We start from the raw sequence: 20,537 nt of genomic DNA on the forward strand, positions 1-20,537 counted from the left end.
GTCAATGGAAGGATACGAACAAGATGTGGATGGCTAGAAAATAGAATGAGCAAATGGTGAATGAGATATCCCCTCGAAGCGACAGAAGAACGCAATAGAACTAAGAAAAAAAACGAATAAAAACAGAACCCTGCCGGAAACGGAACCGAAACGGAATGAGGAAGTGAAAAAGGCCCAGCAAACGCACGGGTTCAAGTGTCAAGGAGTTAAGGTGTGGCTGTGGGTGTGTGTTTCTGTACGTGCGCCACCCGTGCGTTCTGATGCGAAACAAGTCAACAGAGGGATAAAGAGAAGAAGAGAGACAGATAGAGAAAGAGAGAGAGAGAGAGGGGGAGAAAGATGGTAGCAAAATTAAACTTACATGATAGTTTTCGGTTTTTACATCATGATACACAAATGATCCTCTTACCGAGTGATACGGTCCACTGTAGACATTTCCACTGTATGAACTTTCGCTGTACGTTTGCTTGTTCAGCTGAAAGGTAGCATACGGGCAAATGTCTTCAATATACTCTGCAACGAGACGATACGAATACGGAGGAGAGGTTTTGATACAGGTTTGGGGTTGGGTGGCATTGGGGGGTGCGTGTCCGTGTGGTGTCCGTGTTCGGAAAGGGTTACAGCGGGCACCGGCCCAAGCGGTGGGTGGGATTACCATTTCCCTCGGCTTTGTAGCTGCCCGACTCGACCGAGTTGCTGTTGCGGCTCGTCTGCTGCGCCCGCACTGCCAGGTACTGCTGGTCCCGGTTCTGCTTGTTCTGGATGTTCGCGATCGACGGAGACTCCGACATCGACGTCGACGGGATGCGGTTCTGGTTGTTTAGCTCTGCAACGGGGCGGGACGCTCGAGACGATTAGACCTTGCCGGCCGGCGATCGTGCTCCGGTTCTACTTACTTCGCTTCCGGATGAGCAGTGCCGCCGCCACCAGGGCGAACAGGATGAGGATGGACAGGCAGAGCGGCAGGATGACCTTGAAGTTGGCGTAGAACGGATTTTCGCCCATATGCGGCGACACCGGGTTCGCCAGCTCCGGGTACACCATGACGCCCTGCACCGTCAGGGTGGTATAGTTGTACACCGCCATCGTGGCCCCGGCGTTGTTGTAGGCCGTGACCCGCAGCTGGTACTTGGTGGCTGGCTGCAGCTCGGTCACGGTAAAGATACGCTCCGTCGCCTCCACGTGGCTGGCCACCATATTCCACTGGGCCCGCCCGTAAAGGCGGTTCTCTATGGAGAAGTACAAGATCCCGCAGCCACCATCACCCCAGGAATCGAGCCAACAGGTCACGCTGGTCGAGTTGTTGGTGATCATCTGCGAGTGCTTCGGCTGGACCGGCGACAAGCCCTTCGTGTTCGAGTGCACGATATCGCACGGCAGCCCGGTGCCAATCTTGTTGTACGCCGTCATGTACAGCTGGTACCGGGTGCCACACCACAGATTGACCAGCAGGTGCGTGTTGGTCTTGGAGTCGATCTGTAGTTCCTCCCAATCGCCGCTCTCGCGCTTGTAGTTGATCACGTACCCGAGGATCGGCGACCCACCGTTCCGGTTGTCCGTCCACTCGAGCAGCAAGCTGTCGGTGTACGTGTTAACGATGGTGAGCGCCGGCGGATCGGGCGGCACCTTGATCCGGATGTGGTACACGATCTCGTCCCGACCCCAGATGTTCTCCACGCTGCACGTGTAGTTGCCCGCGTCCGTGTGCTGACAGTCCTTGATGTACAGGGTGCCATTCTTGGCGATCAGCTTACGCGTCCCCGTGTCCATCGGCTGATCGTCCTGCCGCCAGATTGTGACCGGGGCCGGAACGCCCACCTTTCGGCACGGCAGCACCAGCGTTTCCTTCCACGGTGTCACGATCTCCTGGCTGAACGACACGATCCGGGCCGGTACCTTGTTGTTCGGGGGCACCGTAATGACCTCGGACTTTTCACCTTCCCCGACCTTGGTCGACGCAGTCAGCCAGAACTGGTAGGTGGCCCCCTCTTGGAGCCGCACGGTTTCGTGGCTCTCGGCGTACGGCACCAGCGTGCGCTTGTGGGCGCCCTCGTCCCGACCGCCGTCCACCAGCGCCATGTAGAACGTGTACCCGGTGATGATGCCGTTCCGGTGCGTCGGGGGCAACCACGAGATGATGATTTTCGAGCTCGAAGAAGGCACCGCCTTTAGGGCTTGCGGTGCCGACGGAGCTGCGGAAGTGTAGGGTTGAGACCAACCGGTAGAACTTGCGCCCCGTTCGCGCCTCGTACTCACCATCTTCCTGAGTGATGCAGTGGAACGGGCTGGTCCGAACGCCGTCCCCGACCTTGGTGAACGCCAGCACCCAGAACGTGTAGTTGGTGAACTTTTTCAGGCTCTCCAGCGTCAGGTACTGGTTGTTGGTCTTCGATGTGTACGGTTCCTTCTCTGTAATAATCGGTAATCAGTAACCCGCGCGTTGAAAAGGGGTCCCACCAGCGGGCCTTACCGTAGAGGTCATCCATCTCGATGTAGGACACTTTGTAGCCACGGATCTTGCCGTTCTGGCCGTCGGTCGGCGGTGGCGACCAGGTGATGTAGATTGAGGTGGAACTCAGCACATCACACTTGGGGCTATCGGGCGCAATCGAGGGCACATCCTCAAGCGTTCCGAGGGCAATCTCCTTGCTCGGTGGCCCACTGCCCTGGCTGGTGTACGCCTGCACCACGATGTTGTACGTGGTGCACTTGGCCAGGCTCTGGAGTGTAGTCTCGCCTCCGAAGTGGCTGCGTACCTCGACCGTTTTGAAGTTGAAACCCTGCGTCGGGTTGATTTCGCGATCGTTCGGACTCGACGCGACCTGGTAGCCGACGTAGTAGCCGAGCAGGTTACCGTTCCACTGGTCCCGGTCCGGGGCCTCCCAGGAGAGGAAGATTTCGGTCGAACTCTTCGGTTCGCCCTTGATGTTGAGCGGTGGCCCCGACGGTACCTCCTCGAGCGTCGTCACCTGAATCACCTCGGAGTACTCGGACGCGCCGAGCTTGTTCTCGGCCGAGATGCGCAGATGGTACGCCTTGGCCGGCTTCAGGTTCTGGAGAGTGATGACGGTCTGCGTACCGGCCACGGTGATGTGTTCGGCCGACTGCCACGCGTCCGGCACCAGCTTGTACTCGACGTTGTACTTCTCGATCGGGCTGTTCCCGGCGAACGGTTGGCTCCAGGAGAGCTGCAGCGTGCGCGACTGCTGCGAGTTGATGCGCAGGTTCTTGGGCGCCTCCGGCACCTCCTGGATCACCAGGTGGATCGTCATCTCGTCCTGGCCGAACGCGTTCGACGCCTGGCAAACGTACACGCCCGTGTCCTGGCGGTACGTGTGCGAGATGCCGAGCTCGGACACCATGCCATCGTCGAGCACCTGCTCCCGGATGTTGTACCGGTTGTCGAGCGACTCGTCCAGCTGCTGCTGGGAGCTCTGCATCTTCCACTTGATGTCGATCGGGTTGTCGCCCTGCACGTTGCACTGGATGTGGATCTGTTTGTTGCGCGGTGACGTGATCTGCTTGCTCTTGGTCGAGAAGTGGGCAGGAACTATTGGAGGGGACAGAGAAGTCATTGCCATGGCGTTCGTGCTAACGCCGGCCTACCTACTCACCGTTCACTTTGAGGAAGATCACCTTGCTGACTCCGGACCCGATCGAGTTCTTCGCCTCGCACAGGAAGTGGCCCTGCGAGTCCTTGGCGATCTTGCGGAACTGAAGCGTCCCGTTGGCGTGCAGCGACACGTTCGGTTCGTACAGGAAGTCCTTGTACTCACCCGGTGTGTTGCCGATCGCCTTCTTCCACGTCACGGCCGGCTGCGGGTGCCCACCGGCCTGGCAGTGGAGCGCCACGTCCTGCCCAGCCTGGGCGCTCGAGTCTTTCGGCTCCAGGATCCACTTCGGCGGTACGTTCACCGTCAGCGGCACCGTGAAGCTCTCGCTGCCGGCCACGTTGCTCGCGATGCACGTGTAGTTCCCCGAGTACTCGGACGTAATGTGTTCGATCACCAGACTGGTGCTGTACTCGTCCAGCCGGCGGATCACTTCGTTGCCGGTGCCAAGCACCGGCTTGCCGTTGCGCTCCCAGCGGAAGTTCACTGGCAGGTCTCCCTCCAGGATCTGGCATGAGATAGCGGCCCGCATGCCTTCGCGCAGCAAGTTCGTTAGCGCCTGGATCGGCATAATCTTCGGCGGGACGATCACCTGGATTTCGACGTTCCGCCGGGCCGTCTGCTTCTGTTTGTTCTGCGCCATGCACGTGTACGTGCCCGCGTCCTCCGCCAGCTGCAGCTGCTCGATGATAAGCGTCCCGTTGTTGTAGGCCCGCTGCCGCCGGTTGATGGGCAGCGTCTGCCCGTCGCGCTCCCAGTGGATCTTATCGATCGGGTAGCCCGCCACCGGGCACTTGATGGCCAGGTCGTGTCCCGAGACGCCGGTAATTTTCGGCATCTCCCGGATGTACGGCTGCCCGTAGATGTTCACCTTCGCGCTGTGCGATACCCTGGGGATGGACCAAAACCGGATCGGTGTTAGTGTCGCGAAGAGAGTGACACGTCTCCTGGGGTTCAATCGCGAGCAGTCTAGTCATTAGTCTGATGAGTCCCGAAATTAGGCGACACCCGAGGTGGGACACTTTCCGTGGGATTTCCCACGAGTCCATCGGGCACTTCGAGGGGTCGTGAAATGCATTTTTTATCTTCAATCTGAATCGGCAATGCAACGCCTGTAAAGGCGTGTGTTCCAGAGTGTCCTTCCCACTTACCGTCCGATGCCGTTCTGGGCCACACACGTGTACTCGCCACCGTCCTCGTCCTTCACGTTGGAAATGTTCACGTGACTGATGACGTCGTCGTGGATGGTGACGTACTGGCCGACGACGAACCGGGGGCTGTCCGGGATCTGGAAGAAGGGCAACCATCGTGTCATTATGCGTGCCGTCGTCGGCGTTGCTCGGAAGCCATTTGCTCGCTCCCCGTTGTTTTTTTTTATTGCCATCGTCCTTCGCCATCGTCCGCACCGTCGCCCTCATCAATCTCTGTCACACAAAGTGGGCAATCAAGCGGAGACCGGGGACCGTGCTACTCACCGGGAAACCGTCCAACTTCCAGGTAAACTGCGGTGGCGGGTTGCCGGTGCCGACGCACTTCAGCGATACGGTCGGGCCGGGCTGCAGCGTTTGCTCCGAGAACCAGTACAGCAGTTCCGGCGTTGCATCTGTGGGCGGAGTGGGCAAAGGGACAAGGCGGAGGTGTCAGTGGGACGGTAGGAAGGAACCCTGCTCAAAGCAGGTGATGATGATGTGGCTCGTGCTGTTGCGTAAAGATTTCCCCTAATAACCTTAATAACGGATGCCACGTGACGATTCTGACGGGAGTTCGTTGGCCGAGCTGGGCGGCAAGCCGAAAACCGTTGGCCAGGCCGTAGACAGTTCGAAGAAACTCACTCACGAGGCCCGGGGAGTTATTGAAGCGTTCCCTAATGAGGCCGAGCCGAGACTGTCCCGGTTTGAACTACCAAAAACGAATCCTTCTTCATTCTCCATTCTTCTTGATTTTTTACACAACATTATCCGGTTGAAGTAACTTGAATGATTTGTTTTATATCAAATCAAACAATGAGCAAATATAGCTTTAAACATTACCCCAAACTGCTTAACAGTTATTAGTGCATACCTTGAGGCGTTATTTTGGCATACTAAAAATGTCAGCGCCTAGATGTAGACAATCCGCAAATAGTTTTCACTGCTTTGAAAGAACACGGAAATCGACTCTCGCTTCCTGGAAGAACTATAAAAGCATCTCGAGAATACACTACCTCCCAGTTGCAGCTCGGCCGTCGACTGGATCTGCTCCCACTCGTTGGCGACGAAGCACTGGTACATGCCCTGGTCCTCCTTCTGCACGTTCTTGATCACGATCCGGGGCGTATCGGTGTAGATTTCGATGCGGCTGTCCCGCACGATCGGCTTCCCGTTGTGCATCCACAGGACCTCGTGCGCCGGGAAGCCGGAGATGATGCACTGGAACTGCGCGTCCTTGCCGACGTCCACCGTCTGCACCTGCGGCTGCAGGTGCGCCGTCAGCGGGGCCGTCACCGTCAGCGACACTTGGATCGTCTCCTCACCGGCCGTATTGTTCACCCAGCACAGGTACTTCCCGCTGTCCTCGAGCCGTGCCTTGGCGATCTTCAGCAGCCCGGCCGACACGATACTGATCCGTTCGCTCAGCTGCAGCGGTATGATCTGATCCTTCACCTCCTTGAACCACCGGTACGTTGGGACCGGGTGGCCCTGGGCGACGCACGGCAGCGTGACCGGGGCGTTGACGACCACGTGCTTCTGCGAGTGCTTCTCCACGTTAATCCTAGGTTGTACTAATCCTTTCGGCTCGGTCACTATCACTCGACCTGGATATGTTGAAATTTGTATTTCACCTGCGGACGGACGGAAGCCACACGTTAGAGAAGCCGTAAAGGAAGTCAAAATCGTTCAATTATCGTCCCCCAGAATCCCAGGCGGCTGCCTTTCGTCTAACCGAGAGCATTTTAATCGGAAGTAAGTCCAGCTCGGCACGGCCATTGACTTCCACTACTAATGGGTGGAAAATGGTCCATTACCATCGTTACCTTCACCGTTAGTTTGTGTGTGTGTGTGTGTGTGTAGGTTCCTGTGTTCACCTCTACACGCAATCGTTAATTTGACGGTGCGCTTCCTGACCTGTAACATTGCCGGAGGGTCCGTATGGGCGAAGGAACCATCATCCCCTGCGGCGACCACTCGTGAAAAACGTGAAAATGAAATTCCATTCCCGGGGGCTGCTGTAATGCAATGGCCGACGAACGGCATTACATATTGCATGAAGAGGGCCCCGGTGAAGGAAACTTCAAGTCCCCATCGCAACGGAACATATAAATGCTCGCCCGCTCGATGCTCGCGCGATGGAATGTGCTCGGTTCGTGCTGCTGCTGCAAACACAATAGTCCGAACACACGGCCCGGGTATCGATGCAACGGACCCGGCGCCCGTGTGCAGAGGGTTGAGTTCCCTGTGGTGCATTTCTTTTGCACACTCCTTACCGTGTTCGGTACTCGGGCGTGCATATGCGACACCGCGGCAAGCATTTGGTCTTCGCATATTTCTGCTTTTTATTTTACACAACAAAACCGCCCTCGGGTTCGCACCGGGCACCGGGAAGTGGGTCCTTCGAATGCGTTTTCTTTGTCGGCCATTTCGCCCGGGCTCGTACTCATTTTGCTCCTACATCCCCGCCACCGGTGCACCATTCTTGTGGGCCAGGCAGATCGATTCCTGGGCTGGGCTTACGGCTTACGGTAATTACTGCCCGCAGTAATGGGCGCTACGTGACTGCAATGCTCGATGTTCGCCAAGCCGTCGTCCTCGCAACGGTATGCATATCAAACGGAGATGGTGCCGGTGACAAAGGATTTGCACACACACACACACACCGGTGGGGACGAGTGATCTTCTCATCTTTGCGCTGTGCGCGTTACGGGCACATTCCTTTCCGCAGGACTCAGGGCGGCGGACTCGAAAATATTTCATTCGTACGCTTTATGAAGAATATCTCACGGTACGAAATAATTATTGCTGCACTTTTGTGTGCCGGTGTGTGCGGTTTGGAGCGCAATATTACAGTACGACTCAGGTCAGTATTTGTGGCTCCCTATTAGAGCCGAAAACTGAAAGAAACTCTTGCTCCTTTGCGTTGTTTGTCAGTTTGTAGTTATTTCATTTTCCTCACTTCTCAATGAATAATGTTGCTTAAAAGTTTTCCTAAACATTCTGAGAATATTGTATGTTTTAAATTAATATTTTTTTGCAGTTCCAAGCATTGGCAGAACTTTCATACGAATTTTCTGAATTTATTAACATAACATGTGATCAAAAGAAACATAATTTTCGACGAGTTAATTCAACATTCAAAATCACAAAACGCATTAATGCGACAGTCTCTTCGGAATCATTTCCAAAGCCTTTTCTGCAAATCAGCTTTGAGTGGATTCTAGGATTTAGGTGTTTGCAAATGTTTATCTCTCCAATCCGGCGACTAGAGCCTGAGCCACAAACAAAAGAGCACAAAAAATACGAATTAATTTATCATGAAGTGGGAGGTGGGCCCCTTATGACCCCCTGCTAACCCACTTACGGTTGTTTGTGTGTAATCTTAGTTTAATTGAAGAGTCTCCACACGCTGCACACGTTTCCATTCAGCGAAAAAACGGCATCCCCTCAACCCTGGGTCCAATTTACCTGTTAGTGTATTTACAGTTCTGCATGAGTACGTTTTGTACGCATCGCTGGCACCGGCGTTGTTGATGTACAGATCACCGTTCGGCAGGACGATGTACTTGCCGCCGATGTCCGTGTTCGGATAGAGATGCACCCCGGAGTCCTGCACCCAGGCGGTCACCACCACGAAGTCCTGTATGTAGCTTGGCATCTGCAATCCAGCGAAAAAGTATGTGAGAAAAAGAGAGAGAGGTAAACGATCGATTTAAACGGTATCGATAACCCTCTGGGCTATGGATGGGTTGAAAAAAAAACCGATACGGCCAGGAAGTAAACAAAAGGACACAGGGACAAAAAAACCGTTTTCATTGTTTCGTCGGTTGAAGTGTGCGTGCATTGTTTTCAAATAATTTCGAAAATAAATGATGCTGCTTTAATATGGAAAATTGAACGACGGTCCCTGTGTGTTTTGGGGCCAGGCTTTCAAACTCTTAAATTCAAGGATTATGTTGTTTCACTTCATACTTTCTCCGTTCGCTTCAATTAGTTTACTTTGAAATGGCTTAGCAATAGTTGGGTCGTTTGTTTATCTTACAGTGATCGTGAGTGACAATTTGAACCAAATAATTTAACATCATTGACAATGATTAGCACGACGCAATAGATCGTGGAATTCATTAAATAATGAGCCAACCATTTGCCGCACGGACGCGGTAATGAAGACACATCAACCGAGCATTCCTGCGAGACCAGTGAAAGTTTCTTGACATTTCGCAGGGGCCCGCCGATGTAACATATATATGCTACGCGAGTTTCGCGGGTTGTGCCCAAATCATGCGTGATGCGTAATCAAAAGTTCGTCGCCCATCCCAGCTGCTCGCTGCTGGTTTGAGGTTCGGAAAACTTAATTTTCTCCCCCGGTGGCTCGAACGATGGTGTAACCATCATCGGTGGGCTCGGCTTACCACGGCTAAGCAAAGCCCACCTGAGCACGTTGCTCGGGACCCGGCAACCATGCCCTTGCGAGCGGGAGCGTTCGGGAGTTTTCCGGGAAAACTTTCGCCCCACCGAGCACGTGCCCGGAAACGGTTGTTTGGCTAACGCGCCGGCTGAACGCGGGAGGCGCACAGGCCACGCACCGGCTTTGCGGTTTCGGGTGTAAAACACAGGCCACAGGCCGGAAACGGCAAGAAATGGCACAGCTTAGAGCGTGGTTTTCCGTCTCGTTTTTTACCCCTCGTGTTCCGCGCTGTCGCAGAGCATGTCGAGCATAATTTGTGCCACTCAACCCGGAATCGCATCCGACGCGAACACGGCCGCCATATTGGGGCCGCTGAAAAATGGTTAATTGATGTAATTGCGTTTCGCGAACGCCGGCAGTCTGGCCGACAGCCCTGCGGTCATCTTCCTGGGCGGTTCGAGCCCCGGTTCCCTGTTCGATGCTAAATCGATCCTCTACTCGGGCGTAGGCCGAAGGGGTGTGTGTGGTGTCGCTGCGCTACGTATGTTACTTGTTGAGTAGTTTGTGGCGAAAAGTTTAGCGCCATCCGGGTGCGGCAGGAAATGTTTTTGTCGCCCCAGACAGGTTCAGGTCGCTGACGACCCGCGGTTGGTGTAGGTAGTTTAATTATGAAGCAATTTTGTGGTTAGCTGCCCACTTCCGGCTCCGGAAACGGGTTTGCGTCCCGGGCGAACGACGGTCCGCTGCGAAATGGCAAGCGCTAGCAACGCACTGCACCGAAATAACTGCTATGGGAACGAGATGACTAGTGTAGGTAACCTGCGGGACCTTAGCACCCTCTCAACCTTATCATCTCTGGTGCTCGAAGCAATCGATTAGAGCGATCAATTTCCGGCGGAACGACCCCCGAGGTGGAGATAGTGGCATTGCCGGCCTAGGTCCATAATTTGTGGTACTTTTGAGGACCTCTCCACATCGAAATAGCACAGTTCGAAACTGAACTTCGTTGTTCGCCCAAAACAGCATCTTTCATATGTTGTCTACAAATCGTTGTGTGTCTTTCTCTTATTGAACCTTTTTTATTATTATTTGTTGGCCTTGTTGCCATTTTTTTCCAATGCTCAAAACAGTTAAAAGTTAAACAAATTGACCCAAAATTTTTAAGGTTTGTTTAGTTAGTTTGTTCATAACGACCTATTTGATTCAAACATTAAAAAATCGGCTGATTGGCGATCCTGCTGTTGATAAGCAAGATGGCTAAAGTCGGTTTCTTAAACGACGTTTAGACTCTTCGAAGAATAAACCCTGAAACTGAACTTAACTTCTTTACGGTTTCTTTCGAAAAGATTGAGCTTGCGCTAATGAGCGATGTTCCTAATTTCCACCTAACCTAATTCAAAAATATACTTTAAACCACTCATTACGTTGGCGGAATATTCTAGGATGTAACTCACTTAGCGGGAAGCAATCGGAACCCGTGAGGTTCATCGTTATTTTTATGAAACCATAACCGTTCTACCCATCACCATTACCGTTTTGTTTGCAATCAGCACTCAACTTCATCAAGCGGACACTTGTGGGCAAAGCGTTAAACACAGTTAGTTATTAGCTTCGGCACTTCATCCGCGGACATTATCATTACAAGCGCCGCACTAATCACCATGAACGTTCGCATCGATTTTTACTGCCGGAGCTAACCAAATTAAACAGCGGCCAAGCGACCACCATCCAGGTCACGAACGTCTTGGGCTCTGTCGGCACCACCCGTCGGCCAGCCGGCCGTCCCAAACGCTGGCAGTTGACAGTTTTGTGATGAAATTTATATCGTTCCGAGACGTGATGAAATTATGTAAATTGCAGCGTTATGAAACGTGCCGGTCACGACGGGCGGACGGACGGGCCGGGCGACACGCACGCACGGACCAAGGACCGCCCGCAGAGGGCCAGAGGGAGGACCGCCCCGCTGAAGAAGGCATTTTATGAAACGTCACTCATAAATTGTCGAGTTTTCAGCGAGTACTCCGTGCCTGTCCTTTCGTGCTGTGCCAAAAATCACGGAATGCAGGACGAGCAGCATCGGACCGAACACCGGTGCCCGCTACCTAGTGTTTTGGCATGTCGCACACCAACTGTCAAAAGTGCCCAGTGCGCAACAAAACGATACCAAAATGGCCGGACAGGCGAGGCTGGCACAGGCGAGGCAGATCAAAACAGCATCCAGCAGCAGCAGCAGCGCACTCTGGTGGATCTGGCCACAGTCCGCACGGTGACGATCCGCACCGGAACCCGAACCCGGGCGATGGATGGCCGACGGATGGCGATGAATATTTATTTCGCTAAGACATTACGCCAGTTTCGGCGTCATAAATCATCGCGCCAACCGTACTACTCTTACCAGTCGGTAAACTGTCGCACTGTCCATCTGCGGGAAGTGTTCCCGGGACTGCCGGTGGCAGGTCTCAGCGCCTAAACGGCCACGGGGTGGTTAAAATGATGAATGGTTCTCAGTTTTCATTCAATTTCCTCACATTCGGCCCTCGACGAGCCCGACCAGTGGCCGCCGTCAGTTGGAGGTTATAAACGAGGGGCCCGGGGCCCGGCCCGGTCACGGCAACGAACTGGAATACAAAGTGTTTCGCGAGTGCCATCGCAGCCTGCCCAATCGCCCGGCCCGACCGAGATGATCCCACCCGGCCCGGTTTTAAGTAGCCCGCCAGGGACAGGAGTTCTGCTAATTTCCATCCTTTTTAGTCCTTTGGGCGGCACGGCACGGTTTCGCGGAACGATCTTGATACTCCAAGAAATATTGGGAGTTGTCACGGGATACCGGAAGCGCTTTACAAGAATAAATTAAGCCTCTAGGCGATGAAAAATATGCTGTCCTTGGTTTTTTCTTCACTCTTCTACGAGTCCAGCCTACCCGAGGCCACTTCCCAGGAAGATGGTGTCCCCCGATAGCAAAGGGCTTGATTAATTCTATCCACCCGATCGGTGCGCTCGGCGCCGATAGATTACCGAATTATGATGGAACGTTTCAGCCACGCTCAGGACGATGATAAAGATTGATGAACGCGTTTGTCTGCGCGCACGCGATTCCGAGGTTTGTAATTTGAAGTCCCAAACGCCCCACAGTTTGCAGCAGCTGAGTTGTTGTGTGTTTGTTGTGAACTAATTTGGACCGATCTCTATTTGCTACGTTAATTACTTTCAGTACACGGACCGTAATCGGACCCGTGGACCTCAATCAACGCACGTGCTGAAAAGTGCTCGGTTGCCTTTTGATTGAATCAGTTAAAGCCGGTGAAGCAAATGGCGGCCAGAGAAATGAAAAGGGCGAACGTCAACGGCACGGTTAATCTTTCCTCCACTTAACGGAAAGCGTTTCGGGACCGTGTCCTTCCACGAACCGACCCATAATTGGGGCGGTCGGTCGGAGCACCAACAAATAGAAGCGAAGCGGTAGTACTTCAGGGGACGAAATTTTTCATGAGCGCTTTCATCGATTGCTCGCCGGGTTCGGAGAATATCAGAAGCGCCTTCGTTTCTGTTTCCACCTCGACGGCGGCCATGATGTCAATTAACTGCCGGCGCGCAATCGTTCTGCCGTCGCCGTAATGTCGTTCGGCTTTTAATCGGCCATTTTGTACGTGCATAATGTCGCGTTTTTTGGACACCGCCGCGCTACTCTAAAATTTCCCGGGCCCGTTTTGGGCCCTGCCCACGAGGGACACTTACCTGACATTTCAGTACCGCCGTGTTGCCGGACATCACGTACTCGTCGTGCACTTGTATGTTGTACTTTTGGTTTACAACTGAAAGAAAGAAACGATAGGAAATTGCGGTCAAAATGGGGCGAAATGTTTACACTACAACACCATTCCGGGAACTTCCGCAGTTTGAGATAATGAACTCCGGCGGCGGACACTGTCCAATTTACAATCAATTTCATATTGAAACAGTTCGCCAAACGCACACACAAATGGGATAACTGCACGGTACGGCAAACGAGGTACGGAAGACACGGTGCACTGCACTCACAGGCAGCGGCGACGGGTTCCACCATACGGCGGCCCGACACGGGTTTCGTTCGTGATCGTAACTTTATTCCGAAACACAAATCACACCATTAACCTACTCAAATCGAGTGTGAAATTGAATTTTCCCTCGGGCAACCGTCGGCCACGGTACCGGAGGGCCAGATTCAGTAGCTCGCCGGTCGGCCCCATCGCCCCCAGGGGCGGCGCCACGCTTCGGTGGCGACCGCGTAGGAGTGAAGATGCGTCACCGTTCCGAGCAATCCGAGCGAAGGACACCGCTCCCGCACTGCTGCGTGTGAGCGGGCTTCCGATGAGATCGCAAACCGTGTAAATTAGGAGGAAATAATTACGCTTTACGTTCGACCGGGAATTGTTGATTCAGTGCCGCGAGTGCCGTAATCGACGGGCACGCGACGTAACGCGACGTTTTCGGACGCCGAAAGGGTAAATCATTTGTTGGACCAACTTCCCGCTGTCCAGTTGATCGTCGTCTGTTGAAAGTCGTATAAAATTAAAGCATTTTGCAGCTGGCCGGTCGCATGGCAGCAAATGGTCCGGGCACTGCACGGGAGTCTGGACCAGGAGGTCCATAAATATTGAACTTTAAGTGTAGCTACAGAGCCATTCGCCGGGTCGATGGGGCAGATAAGCATGATGGGGGTTTTAATGGAGCACTCAGTCCTAGTGTCGACTCGCCATTCGACGCTAGACCACACGGAAGTCGGAAGGCCGGCCGGGAGGTCTGGTTGCGAACCACACGCGAACTGCAAAACTTTCGCTGTAACCTTCATTCTTTATGGTAATGGTAACGCCTCGCCTCGAACTGCAAATGTGGCTGCCTTGCGCCCCGTGGACATTGGGATGAAAGTTTCTCCAATGACTTCTGGAGCGCTGCAGAGTTTATACAATGTCACGCCACGGGAACTGATGTCCCCCGGGCGGGATATGGGCCAGTGAATCATCGACTACAGAGAGGAGAATGTGAGTTATGAGGCCACCTGCAGATTTATGCTGCAATTGGCACTTTCAGTGAAATGTTACAGAAGGTTCTTTACAAAAGGGTAACGAGGAAGAAGCAACTTCTCGGTTCTACGTGCATGTCAAACTGGCCAGCGAAGTTATCGAAAAGCCGATAAGAGAAACCTTCACTGTCAAGAAGTAAAGTAGCGGTTCCTTCAGAAGCAATTAACTCCTATTTATTGAGCCGCCAACGACTACCCCATTTCTCGGCACACCGTCTCAGACTCGGACCAATCGGCCCCGGAAAACAAACCGAACAAAATCGATTACTGACATGACGTAAATGCTTCTCCAGTGTTCCAATTAATGTTTCACGCCATGCACAGCCAGTCGAGCCAACGGCAGGACGGCAGTGCAATCAGCAAGAAAAACAATTACTAATCCCTCTCTGGGGCCCACGAGAACTGGGGACTGTCCATGCGTGCATGCATCAGGTGGATACTGGAGCGAAAGGCAGCCACCAAACAGAAGCGTGCAGTCGATCCACAAATTATAACTTCCGCAGAAATGGCCAACACAAACCCGGCCGACTGCGGTGCTGTTCGTGGCGTTGTGTGTTGACCACACGTCCGGACGTCCCGACCCCCGTGGGGTCTTAAACGAATTAGTTTATCGCTTAATCAGAGATCCCATCAATAAAACCGGTTAATACTTATCCGATTAGAGGGAGGCACACCGAACGGGAGGCGTGCACAAAAACTTTCCCAAGAACCCCGTGGCGGATGTGGCGGTTTTCCTTTTGTCGAAGATTTCTTCCGTTTCTTCGCATCGAGAGGCGTCCGTCTGGCTGCTGTGTACGTCCTCGGCGCACCATCATTACTGGCCCGAGCTTCCATTCGGGAGCGCTTTCCAAGTCTGCCGGGGAACTAATTTTCGTTCCACCGTTCCAGGTCCGCCGGATACCCGGACCACAGTTCCGTTACTGGGCCTCCAGCTCGAGACGGCCAAGCTGGGGCGGGAGATTGTGTATGTTTTTCTACATCAAACAGTTTGTCAACAAACCGCCTAATCGGATAAGCAGGAACTCTGCGTTCGTTTCGGTTCGCTGGCGTACCGGAGCGCTCCGGCTTCGGCAAAGCAAATGTGAAACTCAAACGCAAGAACTCAACTCAAATTCTGTTTATTTCGCCCACTGTTTGGACCTGCCTTCTGGTTCCGGCGGAGAAGTTGGGATACGTGTTTTTTCTGCTTTCTCTTCGCTCTTGCGCTCCTGTACCGCTCCTGCTACCCAAGACTTGGAGAAGGAAAACAACAACGTCCAGATAGGATCGTGGACAGGCTCTTTCTGGCTGCCGCTTCCTGTTGTCGGACCGAGCACAAACATCAAGACCGTGTCCGGAGGTCCGGGTCCGGACACAGCCATAATGATATGATCGTGCTCTTAAGTGCCGAGGCTCAAGAGGGCCCTGCCAGTAGCTGGTGACAGCCGGCAGCTGGTGGCCACTGTTTATTTGTCACCCGGAGTAGGCCCAGTAGACAAACACATTGGGCTCGGTGCCGACCAAGATCGGCTCAGGAGCGGCCACAGAGTGCGGCCTGATCCGGGTCTCCCGGTAGCCCTAGAATTTGTACTTCCGGATTAAAATTTAATTATTCAGCTCATGTAAAACGCAGAGTGACAGCTTTGAGCCGAAACTTTTCCATTCGGCCAGTGAGAAACAGAGAGACTCTAGGTGAGTCAGATCATTCGTCGCCGTCCGGTAGTTCCGTCATGCCGGTAGAGATGGAGTACCGCAAAAAGAAAGCGGTACCACGAAACATCGAAACCCCAGGACTCTGGCGCGCCTCCCCTAACGAAGACACACTTCCACTTTGTTTGTTCAGTTTTACACAGCAAATTTATGGTGCCGGAAAATCCGCAACGGCAACTTCTCCGTGAACGAACGTTGGCGCTACCATCATCACCGCTGGGCTCGTGGTCCAATTGGGCAAACTTTCTCGCCAGCAGCTCGGGCCGACTTCGGGCCGGTCTCCGGTGAGGCACGAGGAAAGGTAGAAAGTTTTCTGCATTCGGGTAGATGCAAGCGAGGGGCAAAAAATATGTCCTCGCCTAGGCGCCCAAGGAGCGTCCTGGTGTTGGCAGCATCTTCCGGAATGGAGATGACGAAGTCGAGCCGCCGCTCGAGGTACCGCTGGGTTGCTTAAGAAAACTGAAACATGATTGCTCCGGTAGACCGGTGCCAGAAGCGGGCGGAATTTGGGTAAATATCTTCAACACCATCGTCATCGCTCTGCGCTCCGACATGCCCGGGCGCTTCCGAGCCGGCTCCGAGCAACGGATGTGGCAAGTGACAGAGGAACTATGACAAACTTTATCCATTTTGACTATCTCCCCCTACTCTCGGTCGCTCCCGTCCTCCGTCTCCGGGCGCATAACTCTTTGATTACGGCCAAACGATTATAGACCGGGGGCTTAATGGAGCGCCGCTACGACTGCTCGGTTCGGCTCGGTGCGGCAAGGAAGCGAAACTTTAACAACTTCATCAAACGCCAACCCCGAAAGCTGTCCGTGCCCTCCACTGCTGCTGCTGCTGCCCGTGAAGATTGTGGCCCGGCTTTTGGAAAAGATTATCAGTGCCTCCAGCCGGCGGGAGGCAAGTGTTGAGAGTGCTAATGTTGCCAACCTCTATCCGAAAATCCATCATTTCGTCAGCAGAGCGCACCACGACAGCGCTATCGCTCCGACTGACGACTGCAGCGTTTCGACGACTTCGACGACGTCAGCGGGGCGCATAATCTCGCCCAAGCTCCCGGCGGACCGTCCACACATTACGGCCCTTCCGGGGGCGGAAGGGAACCCAGGGTTTAGATAAGAGCCAGTTTTTAACTTATTGCAAATGCTAATGAATGGAAAATCCTTGTACCAACGTCGAGAATTGCTTCCTTGCCGGTCCACCAGCTCCAGGCCCAAAGCTCCAGGGAAAACCGGGGTCCGTTCGAGCCCCAGGCCCGATGCCGGAGTTGGCCGGGTTTTCCCCGAAAAAAGCGCTCGAAAATTACTCGACTTTTGAGCAGTGGACATTTGGGGCCCGTTCGGCTCTAGCTTCCGGTGCCGTGCTGTGTGTTGCTTCTTGACTCGCAACATAATCCACCCCGCAAACGACTTCGGCCAAACGGCTCGCACACCGTTTGCCCACAGTGGCCCTCCGACTGGTTTATATGGCTGTCGTTGTCTCTCGGGAGAGACACATTTTCGGGGCAGCTATGGAGATTCTGGACAGAAGCGCAAAAAAAAACGTTGAACAAAATCAAAAAGGATCGCACCAACTTTATGCTCGGCCTCGGCCACTCCTCGCGTCATTGGGTGGATTTGCAAAATTTATATGTAAATTGTTTATAATGTATTCATGAAGCAAATTACGTTACTTTCGCTACTTTCACTGCTGATTGGTTTCGGCGGACAATAAGGGGAATAGGATTTTTCCGGCCGTCCCGGATTGCCGACGGTGTCCTCAGCTGGTGAGGCCTACACACGCCGGAACCCAGTAGGCTGGTGCGTGGTGAACGCGGTCAATCCGTGCAATGCTGGCCGGGATTAGCCACTTGCGAGCAGCGTATCTGCGAAGAGCCTAGCCGCGATCAAATTATGCGAGCCCGCTTGCCCTGCTCCGTCCTCGGTCCAAGTGTTCGGAGAAAAGTGATTAAGTTCTAAGACCCCTCAATCGGTTTGTCTTGGTGGGGATTTCCACTTTTACACTGCCCCCCGCCAATTGGCCTGGGGCGAGCCGATGCCGGAAAAGTATTTAACAGATTGGACGGTGCGATTATCTCGCCCGCCAGGCAGTATTCCTGGAGCCCCGGACCGGAGTGGTGCTAAATCAACGACTATTTTCGGAAATGGGATAAACAATCACTGCGGTTACGAGTTTACGATAAATTCGACATCGGTCACAATATTTCTGTTCCTTCTTAAGACGATACTAACTGCAAGAAATGTAATACTTTTAATAAAGTACGCATAGATCGAAGAGGCCTCGTCGGATCCGAATAGAATTTGGTTCATTAACGATTTGGATAAAAGGATACGCAGAAACTCAATTATCTAGTTTCATGGTACTCGTTATCGATAGCCAAATTGAATTCCGGTTTATTGACAATTAGATTAGCTTCAAATTAATCATGCAACTTGATTCTTTACCAACTTTGCTACGAACATCAGTCCGTAATGTCAATTTAACGTCTCTTAGACTCGACTAAATCCTTGATCATCCCTTGAAAGGGATCGTTCTATATTCATCATTCCCATACGTCAAAAACAATTAGTTTCATAAATTCCCCCAGATTTTCGTCCTCTGAATAGTTTCCAACTCTGCACACTTCCGCCGACACATTATGCGTCAATGATTGCTGACAATCCGCTCGCACCGAAACGGAAAAATTCAGCAAAAAACACGTGATCCTTCCACACTAATGACAGTCGCTAAAGAAGAGATTTACCGTTATTGTGGCCTACCTGCCCGTGGGGCATTAATCATTTTTTTCTTCTCATCCATCCACCCACCCCGTCGCTAAACCATTGATCCTCTGGGTGACACTTTCCACGGCATTCACCGTTTCCCGTGGCGCGGCCCAATCCGCAGCACACGGCGGCGGCGGCGGCGGTGAACTGCGAGTTTTATTAACCGACCGTGTACGGGCGGGCGCACCTTTCCTAAGCTGTCCCACGGCAAACGGTCCCTTTTCGGTCCCGAGCCCCCGCGGCCAGTCAACCAAGGCCGGAACCACCCGCCCGCCTGCCCGCCAGAAAACCTTTCTCAAAACACTTTATCATCCTTTCGCTCTGGGCTCGCTCGGTAAACGCACCTGTTTCCGGCCTATTTAACCGACGGGCGGAAGTGAATTTGCTGCGCAGCTCTCGCAGGCGGCATCGGAGAAACATTTTGTCATTTTCTTGATCCCCTCACCCCCGGCCGGTTGGCCCGGGTCGACCCATGGTGGGGAGGGTCAGAAAAGGGTTTTCGCAAATAATGAAACAATGAAACTCATCTTAATGTTTGTCACGTTGGCCGGCCGGCTTAGGCGCCGGTGCCCTTACACAATACGTTTATTATTGGAAGATTTGTGTTTGATCCTTTTGCGTAGCGCCGGGCAGAGGGCGAGGGCGGGAGGGCTAGTGCGCTACCCTTTTCCATGATCCGTACGGCCTCGGAACGCTGCGGAATGGCGGAGTTCATTTTAACGCCCGCAAACCCGCTTATCTCGGTTGGTCAAATCTTTTTGGTCACTGTTTGCCGTCTCTTCTAAATAATCCGTTTGGGCCGAATCCTGTTCCGGAAATCGATTTTGACAGCCTGCCTCCGGGGGCTCCGGTTCCGGTCACACGACGGCCCCTGAGGCATGCTGCCCAAGCTGGCAAAATCGACTGTCATGCAAAGACACACACACACGCATACACACTCGCTCACCGACCACGGGTTAGGACGAAAACGGACAATTGGCCGTAGGGCGCCATCAAAGACCATCGATGGTTGCTCAACGTCAAATGATCATCAAACATGGCGTTGCGCCTGGGGGCTCTTCATTGTCCGTCATTTGTCTGTAACTGTTACCCGACCGTTTCTGAACACTCCATTTTGAAGCTCAATATTGCAACCAATTGGGACCACTAAGTGGGTATGATGAGATGAAGCGTTCGAATAGAATGAATTGGCTCCTAACAATGCGAGTTTTTCATAAAAATGTAGATTAAATTTCGGAAAGTAATAACGTCATGCGGATTAACCAATACAATTATAAAACATAGGCAAACTTTGTGAGCTAAGAGTCAAAGGCTCGAGTAAAAGTAGAATTAATAAAACGGAACAGAAAAAAGAAACTCTAAATTGATCAATAATCGTGAAATTTACAAATTCAAGGCAGTCTTTTTGGCAATTTGCTTTAGTATTACTTACGCTACCCGAGTGCAGTTATTACTAAAAATTAAAGACACAGCATTTCAGAACCGGGCTCAACTAGAAACGAATAATTTTCATCTCGAAACGCTACTCGTACTGAGCGCTACTCGAACTCGAAGTGAAGGTCTTATGCTGAGTCGTAATTTATCGTTGCTCACTCCCGTAGCGTGGCGTCGATTTGTAAGCGCCGGGGGTAAGTAATAGAAAGTTAAGAAACACCGTGGAGTCTAACAAATCCTCAAGAAAAGTCGCCAGTAATTTATGAGCAGGTTAAAATCCCGCCTGGGACCAACGCCGAGCGCGCTGGACGCTCAGGGCCGTGAGCTGCACTCGTCGCCAACCTGGCCTGGCAGCCAGTATCTTTCCATTAGTTTCAC

General features: G+C 52.9%; 1 protein-coding gene across 1 annotated transcript in view; it reads right to left on the bottom strand.

Annotated features, from left to right (window-relative positions):
- LOC128277388 (cell adhesion molecule Dscam2) overlaps positions 1–20,537 on the bottom strand; it is a 61,159-nt gene that overhangs the window by 2,100 nt on the left and 38,522 nt on the right. The window contains exons 5-15 of the mRNA XM_053015839.1: positions 12,945–13,021; positions 8,270–8,459; positions 5,815–6,432; positions 5,087–5,214; positions 4,763–4,899; positions 3,615–4,501; positions 2,471–3,550; positions 2,257–2,409; positions 897–2,192; positions 656–826; positions 362–513 (exon numbers count right to left, since the gene is read on the bottom strand). Of these exons, the coding sequence (XP_052871799.1) occupies positions 362–513; positions 656–826; positions 897–2,192; positions 2,257–2,409; positions 2,471–3,550; positions 3,615–4,501; positions 4,763–4,899; positions 5,087–5,214; positions 5,815–6,432; positions 8,270–8,459; positions 12,945–13,021 (4,889 nt within the window). The remainder of the gene's footprint in view (positions 1–361; positions 514–655; positions 827–896; positions 2,193–2,256; positions 2,410–2,470; positions 3,551–3,614; positions 4,502–4,762; positions 4,900–5,086; positions 5,215–5,814; positions 6,433–8,269; positions 8,460–12,944; positions 13,022–20,537) is intronic.

Source organism: Anopheles cruzii, chromosome 2, assembly GCF_943734635.1.
Source record: "Anopheles cruzii chromosome 2, idAnoCruzAS_RS32_06, whole genome shotgun sequence".
NCBI classification, from domain to species: Eukaryota; Metazoa; Arthropoda; class Insecta; order Diptera; family Culicidae; genus Anopheles; species Anopheles cruzii.